This window comes from Crotalus tigris, unplaced genomic scaffold, assembly GCF_016545835.1.
Source record: "Crotalus tigris isolate CLP2741 ecotype Arizona unplaced genomic scaffold, ASM1654583v1 scf7180000023636.1099087, whole genome shotgun sequence".
In the NCBI taxonomy this organism is placed as follows: Eukaryota; Metazoa; Chordata; class Lepidosauria; order Squamata; family Viperidae; genus Crotalus; species Crotalus tigris.
This window is the reverse complement of record NW_024100093.1, coordinates 739,236-753,779: the sequence shown is the minus strand read 5'-3', so window position 1 is coordinate 753,779 and position 14,544 is coordinate 739,236. Positions and strand designations below refer to the sequence as shown.

The 14,544-nt window shown below is 38.6% G+C and overlaps 1 protein-coding gene across 2 annotated transcripts in view; it reads left to right on the top strand.

The window, feature by feature from the left end:
• The window catches only part of LRRC1 (leucine rich repeat containing 1), a 93,402-nt gene that overhangs the window by 58,785 nt on the left and 20,073 nt on the right, over positions 1–14,544 (top strand). For both annotated transcript variants that reach the window (XM_039320356.1, XM_039320357.1), the window contains 3 exons: positions 4,791–4,865; positions 6,249–6,393; positions 13,798–13,916. In XM_039320356.1, the coding sequence (XP_039176290.1) occupies positions 4,791–4,865; positions 6,249–6,393; positions 13,798–13,916 (339 nt within the window). The remainder of the gene's footprint in view (positions 1–4,790; positions 4,866–6,248; positions 6,394–13,797; positions 13,917–14,544) is intronic.

The window sequence follows — 14,544 nt, the reverse complement described above, 5'->3', positions numbered from 1 at the left end:
ATCCATTTGGCATGCTTGCTTCTGAGTTAAGGAAAAAAAACAACCCATAAGGGATATTAATGTGCTATGTACTTAAACATGCCAAATAGTTTATTTGGGGTTACTTTGCTGGAAAAGCCGGCTTGAAAGACAGACAAAGAGAATAAGGAACCTCCTGAGGCAAGAGAGGGAAGAGTTCCTTGGAACCACCTGGATCACATGGGTGCAGCTCTTTCTGCTGTTATCTGGTCTGGGTAAAAGCTCTGATTCACTAGACTAGGCCATGAGTCAGCAGCTTTCATGAATAACACAGACAGGGCTTACAAAGAGCCATCCCTTCCTTTTGGGAAAGACAAGGAATTTGAAGCAAGGACTATCTTAGGGCAGTTGCTAAACTCCACCAGACACCTTTCCTGAACTGAGAAAAAAGCTTCTCCACCCCTTTTCCTCCTCCTCCTCCTAATTCTGTGGCTGACACTCTGAAAACATGGACATTTTACATCTTGTTTTGCATGCGTTGCTTTAAAATTATACTCTGGAGCAATTTTTTTCTGAAATTCTTTTCCATACTTTTTTCCTCATGTGTGTGGTTCTTTATTTGCTTTGGAAAAGAGAAAAAAAGAGAGACCCAATTTGAAAGAATGTGCAATTAACATTGCCTTTACTGTTTTTTAAACTTTTGTTATACAGGTCAGGTGTAATTGACCCAACTATGTAGATACTCTGGAGGAATAGCAATTTATGTATTTTACTAAAATGCCCATCCTCGTAGATGCTTTTTATGTAGTTTCTTCTTTATGAAGTCATCCGTTTTCCCTTGTTTAGGCAATAAATTTCCATGTTCAGCCCAATGCAGGAGTAGTAGTGAGATACCTCTCCACGCTGGTAATTCACTCTAGTGTTATGAGTGAAGAAACTGTCTCCATGCTTATAATGTGATTGCAGCAGGGAGCATTCCTGTACCCATGTATGCTTCAATTGTCATTTCAGCTCATACTAAAACAGCTCCAATAACTTGTTTGTGCTGGTGAGTTCTTGTTCTACAATTGCACAATAAAAGAGGTTTTGCTTATTTTCACCGACAAAACTAGGAGAGTTGAAGAAAAGGTCATTGTTGCTTGTTAAATTGAATACTGGAAGTGCAAGTCAGTACAGGTAGTCCTCAACTTATGACCACAACTGAACCCAACATTTCTGTTGCTAAGTGAAACAGTTCTTAAGTGGGTTTTGCCCCATTTTATGACCTTTCTTGGCAGAGTTGTTAAGTGAATCACTGCAGTTGTTAAGTTAGTAACACAGTTGTTAAGTGAATCTGGCTTCCTCGTTGACTTTGCTTGGCAGAAGCTCACAAAAGCTGATTATTATATGAGCCCAGGACACTGCAACTGCCATAAGTACATGCCAGCTGCCAAGCCTCTAAATTCTGATTGCATGACCCTGGGGATGCTGCATACATGAGAAAAACAGTCATAAATCACTTTTTCCAGTGCTGTTGTAACTTCGAACAGTCACTAAATGAATGGTTATAAATTGAGGACTACCTGGCACACTTTTAAAAATGCCCTTTCCATACTTACTGAGTTTGTGTTGTCCAGTATTGCATTTCCACTTTTTCTCTTTATGAACACTTGTAAAAAGTCTCTTTGACTTGTTTTTGGTCACAACTTATACACTGAAGTAACTATATAGGGTTGTTGAGGGATTATTTTTGGCAATGTTATGGGGGTGGTTTTTCACTGTGATCTTTTGATTTGCTTTTTTTTTAACTTTCTTGTCTAGATCAATCAAGGTTGCTGGGTGTGGCCATATGTGATACTTCACTTTAAAATCAACGTTAAACCATTTGCACTTTGTAGCTTTTACTCCTTGTTATCTTCAGTGGTAAGAGAAAAGGAAGCCCGTAGAAGAAAAATTCCTCTTATAAATATTTACGGATACTAAACAGGGTTAGGCGTGGTTAATATTTGAAAGAGCCTCTAGGGTATTATCAGAGTTATAGACTAGACCAGGAAGTAAGAAAACATCCTGGAAGAATGCAGTGGTAAATTGCTTCTGCATTTCTGCCAAGAAAATTATATAGTCATATTCATGACTATATATGAAGAGCCAAGTTTGATTCAAACGAGACTTTACCCTTTAAATGATTTCTCTCTAAGTTCTTACTGCTATAGGTTTGGTGCCATATAGTCTGAGATAGTGCTTACCATTGGCTTAGATTTTTATCTGATCTTGACACAGCACAGTATAGGTTAGGCCATCTTTTTTTTAAAAACAAATACAAATATTTTACAATTCAATATATACAAGCAACTAATATTGCTATGTATCTTACCTATCCTTCAAGATAGGATTTCCAGCAGGTTAATGAACAGTGCTATAAATAAACCCTTATAAATTAACATTTAAAAAAAACACACCCAGTTCAGAGATTAATTTTTTTTTAAATCTAGGCAAGAAATATTCAGCTTTCTCATTCCCTTTCACCACTGTACCACCGGAAATTAACCTGTAAAAGAATGAAATAGAATAGAGGCTCTTACTCCACAAAATGTACCTGACAATTAAATATATTCTAAGGTTAGATTCCTAATAATAGTAGTTCAATTTACGCTGTAGATTTAAAAACTAAAGATACTGAAAAGGAAAAATAAGTGATACCCAACTCTTTCTCCACATCTACAGTTTCCCAAGTCATTCTGCATACATTTGAAATAAAAGTATATTTTTCCTTAGGTTGCAGGAACAGTGTAACCCTAATTCTCAAGAGACCCTAGCAAAAGAATGAAAAAATCCAACAATGGAACTTTTAAAAATTAAACTGGTTATATCTAACCATAACTCTTGTATTTTTAAAAGTATATGTGCATGTTTGTGTGTATGGTTTTGATTTTACTTAAAATTGCATAGAGAGAATATTGATGCTCCCTCTGTCAGTACCTATATCTATGCGCAATCTTCTTGTATTGAAAGCTATGTTTGCATGTGAATCTGAGAACAGTTCATAATTGGGAAGAGAAATTAGTTATAATTAATGTGAAAGTTATGACTGATTTCTTAAGTCAAAAGTGTTTACATGTAATCTTTACAATTTGCATGATCAATCAATATAGAATATCTCATTTAGTTGGAGCACTTGAAGGGGCCAGCATAGGAGACCCAAAACCATTTACTCCCCCCCCAACAAACTGTAAGAAAGAGATGCATTTTACTTTCAAAATATGAGAAAATGAAAGAAAGTAGGTGCTTCCTCAGTTAAGAAGATATTTTGTTCTAAGCCAAATCTGTAAACATAACTTTTCATAAGACTTCAAATACAGTATTTTAATTGTTTTCTGCATGATTATAGCATCATCAGTAGAAAAATAAATAACTTTTTCTTCCTTATTACTTTAAAACAATTATGTAACTTGAAAGGAAATCCCCACTTGTAATGAATCTTGTCCTGCATAATTTTTTCTATCAGTGGTTTAAATTCCTTTCTTCACTGTATGATACTACTACACTGATGTCTCATTGTCCTATTTACTCTCCTCCAGTTCACGTGATTCTCTTATAATTTTTATCTTTTATGTTGAATTTACAAATATGACCAAAATATCTCTAGGTTTCTGTGTGTTCCTAAGAGAATAAACCCAATGAGCACATTCAATATCTTTATCGTTTAGGTTCAAGTCAAAGCTCAGGTCATTAATTTGAAACTGAGATAAGTAGTCGAAAGGATTGTTCCGGTTTTCTCTGACACTCCTTTAATCCAAGGCTTTTTAACCAGTGGTACAGGTACCACCTGTGGTACATTGGCACCTGGCAGGTGGTACACGACCATCCTAGAAAAGTGGTAGCGGGAGAGGGGAATGAGCTGAACTGGTAGCAGCACTGCACAAGCCTGAGTGAGAGATGGCTGGAGCTGCAGGGCTATTGGCTCAGCGGAAGTGCTAGGATCAGCGCTTCTTTGGGGCTGTCAGGGCTCAGTGGAAGCACCGGGATCAGCACCAGGCTCCAGCTGGAGCTCGGCGCTGATTCTGGTGCTTCTGCTTAGTCCAGAAGAAGTGCCGATCAGTTGGAATGTTGCAGCATCTCCAGGGTCTTGTGATTTGCATTCATATGTTTGGCAACTGATTCATATTTATGACGGTCACAGTGTCCCAAGGTCATGTAAAGTGACCAAAACCTGCTGCAACCACCCAGCAGATGGGGGGAATAAAAACCAAACACCCCCACCCCACCCCCACTGCCAATCCAGAAATGTTGCCATATCCTCAAAGTGGTTAAGGGCCAAATTTGAAGACCCCTGCCTTAGTAGGTATCAGAAGTCAACCAAGCAGTCAAGAAACTGCAATAGTCTGAGCTGCACCTTTGCTTCGCCCACTTGAAGTTTTGAGCTTCCAGCAGTATGGAAGGATTTGTACAATTGATTACCTTAGATCAGACATGTCAAACTCGTGATGTCACATGATGTCACGCAATGTATTGGGACGGTTTTGCCATTGCCGGCAATGGGGTGGGCGTGGCTTCCAGATGATGCGTTCGGTCCACGGGCCAGCAATTTGAGACCCCTGCCTTATTAGGCCAACAATCAGGAGTACCATGTAGTATTCCAAAGGGCATCACTTCACTTATCCCTAATCTACAGTAATAATGATATGGGATAGCTAACAGGGAATGACAATGTTTATTTTGGTGCTTAACTTTATTTATTTGCGGGGAAAAAATGGCTACTTGGAATGAAATAAAATCAAGTTGGATTCTTTTACTGATTATTGTGCTATATTTTTTAATGCTAATCACAGCATCCTGTCTTTTATGTATTGCAGCCAGGAACTATAGGTGCACTTTATAACCTTAAAGACCTCTGGTTAGATGGAAACCAGTTGGCGGAAATACCTCAGGTAAGCTTCTTGGATCTTTGCAACTAAACTCATCTGCTTATTGAAATAAAAACATTTAAAATTTAGTATGCTGTTATTTTTAAAAAGTTACTCTTTTTATTATTCCATGTTTATTCTCAATATGTTAGCACCTCTTCATCTTCATTATTTGTGTCTCCATTTTGAAGCTGATGAAGTTGTTCTGGGAGAAGAACACTATGTTGGTTCTTTCTTTGGCCAAGTATTGTTTATGAAAGCAATATGCCTGTTTACTTGGAAGTAAGATAAAGTATTTTTCCCTGAACAGTGGAAAACTAGGGGATAGTGGAACAGCTAAATGTTAAGGTCTATGTCCGTGAAACACTCACAGAATTAGATATATGATTGAATGCCACAGAGTTTCTTCAGAATGTGTCCAGTTTGAGGGAAGATTTGTGAGCATACAGATTTGCATTGTTAAGATTGCTCTCCTGATTTAACACCTTTGTAATTCTTCAGGAGGGGTTTATAAACAGATATTTTGAAGAGTTGATGACAGTGAATCAGAATGCCCAATTGTAGGAGTTTCCTACCTTGGAAATTAGAAAGGGGTAGTATGTAGAAACTTTCTTCTTTCATGGCTGGCTCAGGAATTCTGGGTGTTGAAGTCCACAGGTTATAAAGTTGCCACAGTTGCCCATCTCTGTTCTTTAACCTCTATCACAATGGGATGGGGTTTTGGTTACTTGTTAACCTTGTGTCACAAAGGGAGATGTTCAACACAACAAATGCAGACTGGCTATTTGGGTATGTCTGCTTTCCGCTGTGTTGAATTAGCAGAATGAGTGCTGAGATGAATGAAGACTTGATCTATTCACAGTTGTGAATATCTGGCAAGGGCGTGCATTGTGTGTTAAATTTATAATCTCACACCAGTATCTGTATCTTCTGCTAACTGCAGTCAAAACACAAGATTTCAGTCATCTAGCAGCGGGATTTATATATAAATCAGGGAAATAAATAATCAAAATGCTGCTTCAGTAAAATATCTGGTTGTAAAAGGCATAAAATCTATGTATGCTGTCCTTGCATGAGTCCTGACGTTTGCTGAGGTCAGTAGAAAGTGGAAATTGAATTCATGTACTTTACCTTTTTATGTTGAACTGTTGAACCCTGAGCCAGTACTAAGAGTTGGGTGTTGATTTATGTACCCTCAAAGTCTGAAAGAATACTAACAGATTGTTGGCCCATGCTAGATGTGGCACATACAGATTTTACTGGTGATCCATTTGTGATATCATCACAAGCGTGTTATCATCCAGCAGGGAGGATTCGTAGCATTGCCCTTAGGAATGTTGTAATTGGACAAATGTCAGATCTCTGGGCATTGCGGATTGAGGCAAGATTTTGTCTTTTGTTTTGTAGGAAATAGGAAGCCTGAAAAACCTGCTATGTCTGGATATCTCTGAAAACAAACTAGAAAAGCTACCTGAAGAGATAAATGGCCTGACCGCTTTAACTGACCTCCTCATCTCTCAGAATCTCCTTGAAATGTTACCAGATGGTGTAGGTACGTGAAATCTTTCCTTTTAAAGAATAAAAATTAGACTATTTAATCCAAGTAAGAAGTTGATTGACATCGATGCATGTTGTCTAATGTGTATAATTAGGAACATTTTGTATTTTTGATGCTAGTGCAAATAAGGGCAAATATTGGCACTATTCGTACATAGCATTGAGGCATCAGTGGGCAACCTATGATCCTGGATTGTTTTATGCAGCCTTGGAGCCTCCTTTAGGATTCTGTGACTGCTGTTCCTCTGCTGAATCATGATTTAGTTGTGAATTAGCTTATGAAAGTCTCACCATGGGAGTTATGTATGCCTTTGACTATTAGAAGTTTCTCCTCTGTTTATGATCACAGTTTGGCAGTTGGGTCGGAAGACAATATATTGATGTTAATCTAAGGTGTAATTGATGGAAACAATCACAAGTTCAGTTTGGTTTGCTTGGGGTCATTTTATGGCCAGTGGGGGGAAAAAAACATGAGGCCAAAGCTCACTCACATTTAGTATTACACCTGAATGAAGCCATAATTAAAACATGAATCTGAAAGTAGGTACATGCTACTTTGCAACATCATTTCATTTGCCTACAGATGTTAATTACACTGTTTCAACACATTATGGCTTGCCAAGGGCAAGAATGAAAAATGTTCAGTGTGACGATGTATCATGGAGCTAAATTGCATTGCACATTTACAGAGTGGGAAGATGGCATGAGACAACCCGACATTTGCAACAATGTCAGGTTCTGCCCTTGTGTTTTCTTCAGTGTGATTTTAAATCTGCTTATTATATCAATCTTATACCTACTCTTCAGGTGACATATATTATTAGGGCTGTAGAAGGCATTTGAAACAGATGCTTTGCAACTCACTTGGGCACCCAGGAAGCACCTCTTAGTTTAATGGTTGAAATAGCATCATTCGCAAGAGCGGAGTGCTCCAAATGCTTTTTTCTGCCTATATGTGTACACATGGCCACATTGCTTCACTGGCGGCCTCAGGAAAATATGCTCTGTGCAAACTGAGACACCTGGGGGGGGGGCAGCTTTCTGAGCAATTTTCTCAGCTTTGCAAATCCCATGGCTGCTTCATGATAGATTTTTTATTCACCTTAATGCTCATGGCAAATGTCTTTTTTAAGTGTTTTGCACAGGCCCAGTCTCTCTCTCTCTCTCTCTCTCTCTCTCTCTCTCTCTCTCTCTCTCTCTCTCTCCCTCTCCCTCTCTCTCTCTCTCCCCCTCCCTCCCCCCTCCCTCCTCTCTCTCTCACACACACACCCATATAGAGCCACACTCTCCACTGTTACTGAATCCCAAACTTTAGCAATTCATTTCATTTTTATGCTGGCCTACCTCAAGAGTAATCAAGCACATTTTCAGCATTTCCCCAAATGGATATTTATAGATGTTCATTATTTGTACAAAGAACTGTTGATGTTATTTGCAAAAGATATTGAATTGCCCACTGTTAAGGTGTTGAATCCAAGCTTCACTGAGCAGCAGTGTACTCTATATGTATATTAATAATAATAATAATTGAAGAGGAGATTGGTGACATGTGATTTTCCCAGCAGAAACTTCTCTATTTGCATACTGTTTTATCCTGCCTAATACTGCTCAAATCTCTTCCTCTTTATCCTTATTTTCCCTCCCACTTGCTAAACATCCTGGTTGCTTGTTTTCCTGCTCTTGATGGTATGGCTTACAAGCGGCTAATCAGCAGTTTTACTGCAACTGGTTACATGTTGCAATTACTGGAAATACATTACCCATTGCTGAGAGGACAACTGGAGATGTATGCATAAGTTAGGCTCCATTAATTAAGCTCCATCTGGCTCTCTAACAGAGTTACTCACAATATTTTAAAAAGTAACTGTCCCCTTAGTTTTCCCATGATCATTGTCAGTATGATATATTGATGGATGGCATGTTGGATCTCAATTTGATCTTCAAATGTTTTATTATTATGAAGGTAATGGGGACACCCACATTTTTTTATTAGTATACCTCTCAGTGACTGGTGACCGTAAAAATCAGATGATTCTGTGAATGCAAGAATCAGCCTGACAGATAAGATTATCTATCAGATATAATAGATAATATTCTTCAGTGCAGAAGATCAAATGTTTTACCTGTAATAAAGGTTTGTTTGGAAATATTTTCGTGATGAAGCCACAGATGGCAGCATTCTACTGAGATTTCCATACACATGGAAATGTACATATGGAAACAGTAATTTTCACTGTCCACTGTCCACTGTCCACAAATCTGTCTCCTCTGTAGAAATAATATCCTTTTGGATATTCCATAAAAATTCACAGAATCGGGGCAACTCCAGGACCCTAGTCTTCAATTAGATTATGTTAATGCATGCCATTTCAATTGCAGGTTTATTTTTTTGCTGGTTGGTTTCTTACATTTCCTGTTTATTTATTTTTTTTTAGAAATCTTGCAAAGAAAGTTTTGATTTTCTGTTTAGGCTTAAATTTGGCATTTGTGAACTTTTGTGCATCATGCTTTTCATTTTCACAGTGGAACTCTGTAAGGTGTCATACAGCTAAAAGCAAAAATAAATAATGAAGTAATTGACATAAGTATTTTATCCTAAAACTGTGGTGTTTGATTTTTTCAAATGGTACTTCCAAACACATTCTTCTGATGCTATTGCTCCCTTGATAGTTATTTTTCTGCAGAATATTTTAAATGTGCACCTATTTGTTGTTTCCATGAATTGCATGTTATATATGTTCCAGTCAAATGACAGTATAATTTTCACCAGCGTGAATCATTTTAAAAGCTTAAAACCAGTTTTGCTCATTTGCCCAATTTACTTCTTTGATTCCAGATGGCTTATTGATGTTTGCAGACAGAGAAGGTTTTTTTTTAATGTGTTATTTTGAGACTATATTTTCAGTGCCATTCTGTCTAGCTGAGCAGTTGTGAACCACCACACTATTTTTATAGCATATTCCTCCACAGCTGTGCAGATGCATGTACATTAGTAGAATTTAAAGAAAAGAAACTACCGATAATTTGAAATAGCAGTGTCACTTCCCATTTATCTCCAGATTATAGCAGTGTACTATGGCTTGTGACATCCACATGTGCTGTAAATACAAATTATTAAATATACATGGTATTTCAATTTCTGCCTACCACAGTTATTCAGCCAAAACTCTGCATAAATGTATATACAATTTGGCTAGGTTACACATATGGAAATACTGTATTACATTTATTAATACATGCATTTCAAGCAGCAACCTCATTGGAAGCAAGTCTGACACAGCAATGCATGAGAAATATAAAGTGCTGTCCTATAGGAAGTTAATAAAGCAGGAATAAAGAAAATAACAAGCTCACCAAGTTTTGTGTAAATAAATTACACAGTAAAGCACAGGTAAATTAAATACTCCCATGCAAACTTCCCCCAATTTTTCTGCATTGAATTGGATCACTTGCAAGGCACGTGGTTTGCTTGCAGTAGGAAGCTTGTATTTTGGTGGGATGACATAAAATCTTCCCTCATCCATAACTATATCTAGCGTCAGATTGTTTTAATAGAGAACTAAAAAGGGTCTAGTCCAGGGGTAGGCAACCTTGGCTCTTTTATGACTCGTGGACTGGCTCAGGAATTCTGGGAGTTGAAGTCCACGAGTCATAAAAGAGTCAAGGTTGCCTACCCCTGGTCTAGTCCAATTGCCTTATTAGATTCAAATCCTTGGAGGTTGTCCTTTAGCTATTTTTATCCTTACCCGGGAGTTCTCAAATTTTGTGGATGCTCTGACCCCCTGAAATGATAAATGAATGTTTTTGATTCCTCCTCAGCTAAAAAAACAACAACTAATGAGCTTCTTCTTGATAGTAGTGAGATGGCCCATTAATAGCACTGTGTGGGTTCCTCACCCTGTACCTTACCCCCTTAGCCCCACCTCCTGGCTCTGGGTCATCTCTGCTCTTAAGTGAATGTGGTGGGTATCCTTATAGCCATTGGTATGCCTCCTCCATCAACCTTTGGATGGCAGGAGACACAATAGAGCTCTTACTGTGCATTTAAAAAGCAGTGTATATAAACAGGGCTGCCTGGACTGTAGTCTCCCATTCTGCATCTGTCATGCCTTGCTAACCAACTCCTTATCTTCAAGGTCAGTCTGCCCCTATTGTGATTGTTAGTGTCTGTCCAAAAGTATACCTTGTGTGTTCCACCATCAAAACACACTCGTGATTACAAGCGCCCATTCAGTCCGATGACCCTCTGAAACTGGTCATATGGACGGTTCTCCCTGAAAAATGCCATGAATTTTCACACCTGCTGGTTTCAGAATCAGATTAAACTGATCAATCTGATCAGAATCAGATTAATCAATACTTGGTCTGGGAGTAAAACCAAGCGAGTCCTATGACGGGAGGAGGAGATTTCCCAGTGTGATCTGGTGTCAGCTACAGTTGCAAGAAAGGAAATGGTGAGATGTAGTTTATTGCAGGGAATTTCAAAGTTCAAAACAGAGAGATGAACATGAGACTCCCTCCATCCTGTTCTAAGGCTATCATGGCTTTGTTGTCCTTGTAGCCAAATCTAGTGGTTCATCTCTTTTGCATCCCGAGTCATTATTTTTGTTTCCGGCCAGCTCAGCAGATGGATTTCCTCTATACAGGTAGTTTTTGACTTGTTCGTTTAATAATTCAAAGTTAAAACAGCCTAAAAAAATAACTTATGATCCATTCTCACACTTACGGCCATCACACACCCCTCTAGTCACATGGCTGCAGTTCAGGAGTTTGGTGACCGGCTTGCATTTATGACAGGTTGCAGCATCCTATGTCATATAATCACGATTCTTATGCTGGTCCAGTAAAAAGTGTCCATTGGGAAATTGGTTTTACTGAACAACTATGGTGATTCGCTTAACAATTGCAGTAAAAATGTCAAAAAAATTGGGTCTGACTCAACTTGTGACCACAGCAACTTACGATGGGATTCCAGTCCCAATCGTGGTCATAGATCAAGTACTACCTGTAGTGCTGAGGGGCAGACTGAAAGACTTATTCATGTTGAACAGTGTGTGGACTCCAAAAGAGCTGTACTTAATCTCAGGATCTGAAACTGCAGCCAAGAGTATTTGGCTTGAGACTCCTTTCTGCAAAATTGGGATGAGGGAAGAGGAATCGGCCATCCCCATCTGCTGCTGCTCATAGTTCAGTATGGTTGTCGCTTATTTGCCCAACATCCACCCTAGATTCATGATGGTGTGATGCCTATGTGACTACACCCTTATTTTGCGGAGTGAGGAGGGAGACCTAGGAGACATCCTCCTGCTCAAGTATTATGTCCCGTCCCCTGATTTTCGGGGCTGCTGGCCCGGCAGGAGCCTGCTGGATCGAGCAACTGTAGTTAACTCAGTCACGGACCCAATCTTATGAGGCTGAAGGTCATTCTTCTGAGCTGTGCAATGTAGCTTTTTGTGCACTGTGTTCTTCTGGGTTCCTGCTCCAGATAAGCCTGTGCCCTGGGAAACAAAAACCTAGGATGGTCTTTGCAACAGGTGTGACTCCAGGCAGTGAGTCAGGCTAATCAGGAGAGAAGAGCAGCTGTCTCCGCCAGCTGAAACTCCCCTCGGCTTTGGGAAGCCTCTGCTTGTGGGCACAGGGGCAAGAGGATGATTCCTGGATGCTTAGTTCTATGGAGTTTCTTTGTCTTGATTTGTTGGCATCACCCTTATCCAAACTTGCCCACAGAATCCAGCAGCAGATTCTAGAATAAGAGGAAAAAGATAAAAAGAATTCAGGCTGAGTAGACTAAGTTCTCACAGCAAGCCCCTGAATATTTCCATCCTCTCCCACTTTCCTTGCAACTGCTTGGGGGTCACTACCCATAAGAACTCACATCCTAATCCTTTTTGGATGTTGTGTGTTTTTTTTAATAATAATTTTATTGAATAAAAAAGGAATTAAAAACATTGAACATGGTAAATCAACATTTGACAGACATCTCAGTCCATATTTACATTAATTACAAATAAATCTCGTTACATGGATGTTGTGTTTTGATCTCACCTTTCCTTTCAAGAAGATAATGTGGCCCATACAATTATCTATGCTTCCCATTCTCTTGCAAACCCTGGGAGAGGCAAAGAGGTTTTATCTGGAGTTCTCAGCTGATGCTATCACTGTTATTCCTGAAAACACATTCTTCTTTAATACATGGATCAGTGATGAGTTGTGCAAAAATAATATTTTGTGAATATTGCTTTTGGCTACCAATGAGTATAAAGTTGGGCCCTCTTTTGTTAATTATGATTGGTTTCCTCATTTTGCAATGTGCCCCTGGAATTTCTTCTCTTCAGTAGCCATAGATTATTTGCTTAAGGATGTCTTCTTGCTTTTCTGTCAAAAATGTACTTCTGTTGTCCACTTGTTAGAGCATGGTTTCTTTTTATGGTAGGCAGGGGCTACCTTCCCAGAAGTTCTTCCCAGATGTTGTTGAACCCTCCCATCAATCTAGCCAGCAGAATCAATGTTGAAAGATGATAGCAATTCCACTCTAACAGCATCTGGATGTCCATGTGTTCGCTTCTGCCTTTGGTCAATCAGCAGAGAAGGCACATTTCAAGTTTAAAAGCCTGGATGAATAACCTTACTTTTGAGTGGTGTCTAAAAGAGCCCAAAGAGAGCACTAGATGAGGCTCCTTGAGGAAAATAGATAGTTATTGGTTGTTGAGGGCATAGGGAATAGCCTGGAGGGACAGGAAGAAGCAATGATCAGATAAAAGATGACTGAGTCCAGGGCAGGAATTTAAACTGAGTAAATGTCTCAGACTAAACCCTTTCTAGTTTTCATGAAGATAAAAGGGAGAGAAGAGGGAAATACATTCAGAGTTACTGTAGCTTTTTGATAAAACTAATACTGATCTGTACGGCAATGGTTTCGTAGCCAGATCTGCCTTGAAGGGCTACAGTTGTCTTACTGCACTGACCACATAGCTTCATCGGAAGGCCTTCTCCAAGATGAACAAAGGGCCTGGATATAGTGTTTCACATTATCACTCTGGTCTTTAATCTTTCAGCTAAAATATCCATTGGGCAGGTTTTTCATGACTGTGACTTTTGAACAATATTGGGTTACAGTTTTTACAATTTCAAATCAGGATGACCAGGGGCCTAGAAACCCACAGAAGCTTTGTTGGTTTTTTTAATTGTAAAAATGCCTTTGGAAGGTTATCTTTTGAAAGATAGACTTTACTAGGTAAAAAAGTTCTTTAAAAAATCAAAATTTTTCAAGAACATCTGAATATTCTGGAGAATTAGTTAAGATTGCTTTCTCCTTAAGTAGTTGATAATTGCTGCAATTAGGGTCTCTGGTTTTGTTTTGTCTACAACTTTTTTAAAGGCTCATTTTTTGTGTCTACAGGAAAGTTAAAAAAGCTATCCATCTTGAAGGTTGACCAGAACAGGCTTACTCAATTAACAGAAGCTGTAGGAAACTGTGAATGTCTTACAGAATTAGTTCTTACAGAAAATCAGCTGCTGGTAAGTATGCTGTTAGCTCTTCAAATGATGGCATTAAATGAGGGTGGCAGAATCTTTATTTGCCCATTTTAAGAGCGTATGACAATTACAGTGAAGTACAAAACAACTGAATTACTGCCCGTCAGGATGCATGTTAAGCACAATGTTGAATAGCAAGAAGTTATAGTAGACCAAAATATCAGCTAAACAGTGAATGAGACAGTGAGAAAAGCATGGAATTATTTCAAAGCAGGTTTCACTTGAATTTGGTTGTAATACCAAATTATCCAGCTAAGATTAGTATAGTAGAGAAGAAACTGTATTGATGGAAAAAGCGATTGCTAATAAAGCGTGATCTTGTTCAGAAAGTAATAGGATGCTGGCATGCTAAATTATGTTTTGTCCTTCTCCAATCATCTCTCTCAAACTTCCATACTCTAGTACTTAATGTAATTTATAAAATATTTAATAAATTAAATAATAAATATTGGCTGATAGTTTTGTAACAGCTTTCCCAGGAGGAAATCACATTTGAATAGAGGGTAAATAATAAATCTGGAGAGGAAAAACCTGTCCCAGTTGATTTTGGAGGGCAATGAGAAAGACCTTCATCAAAATTAATTTAAAAATTTGATAAAAGTCAGTGATA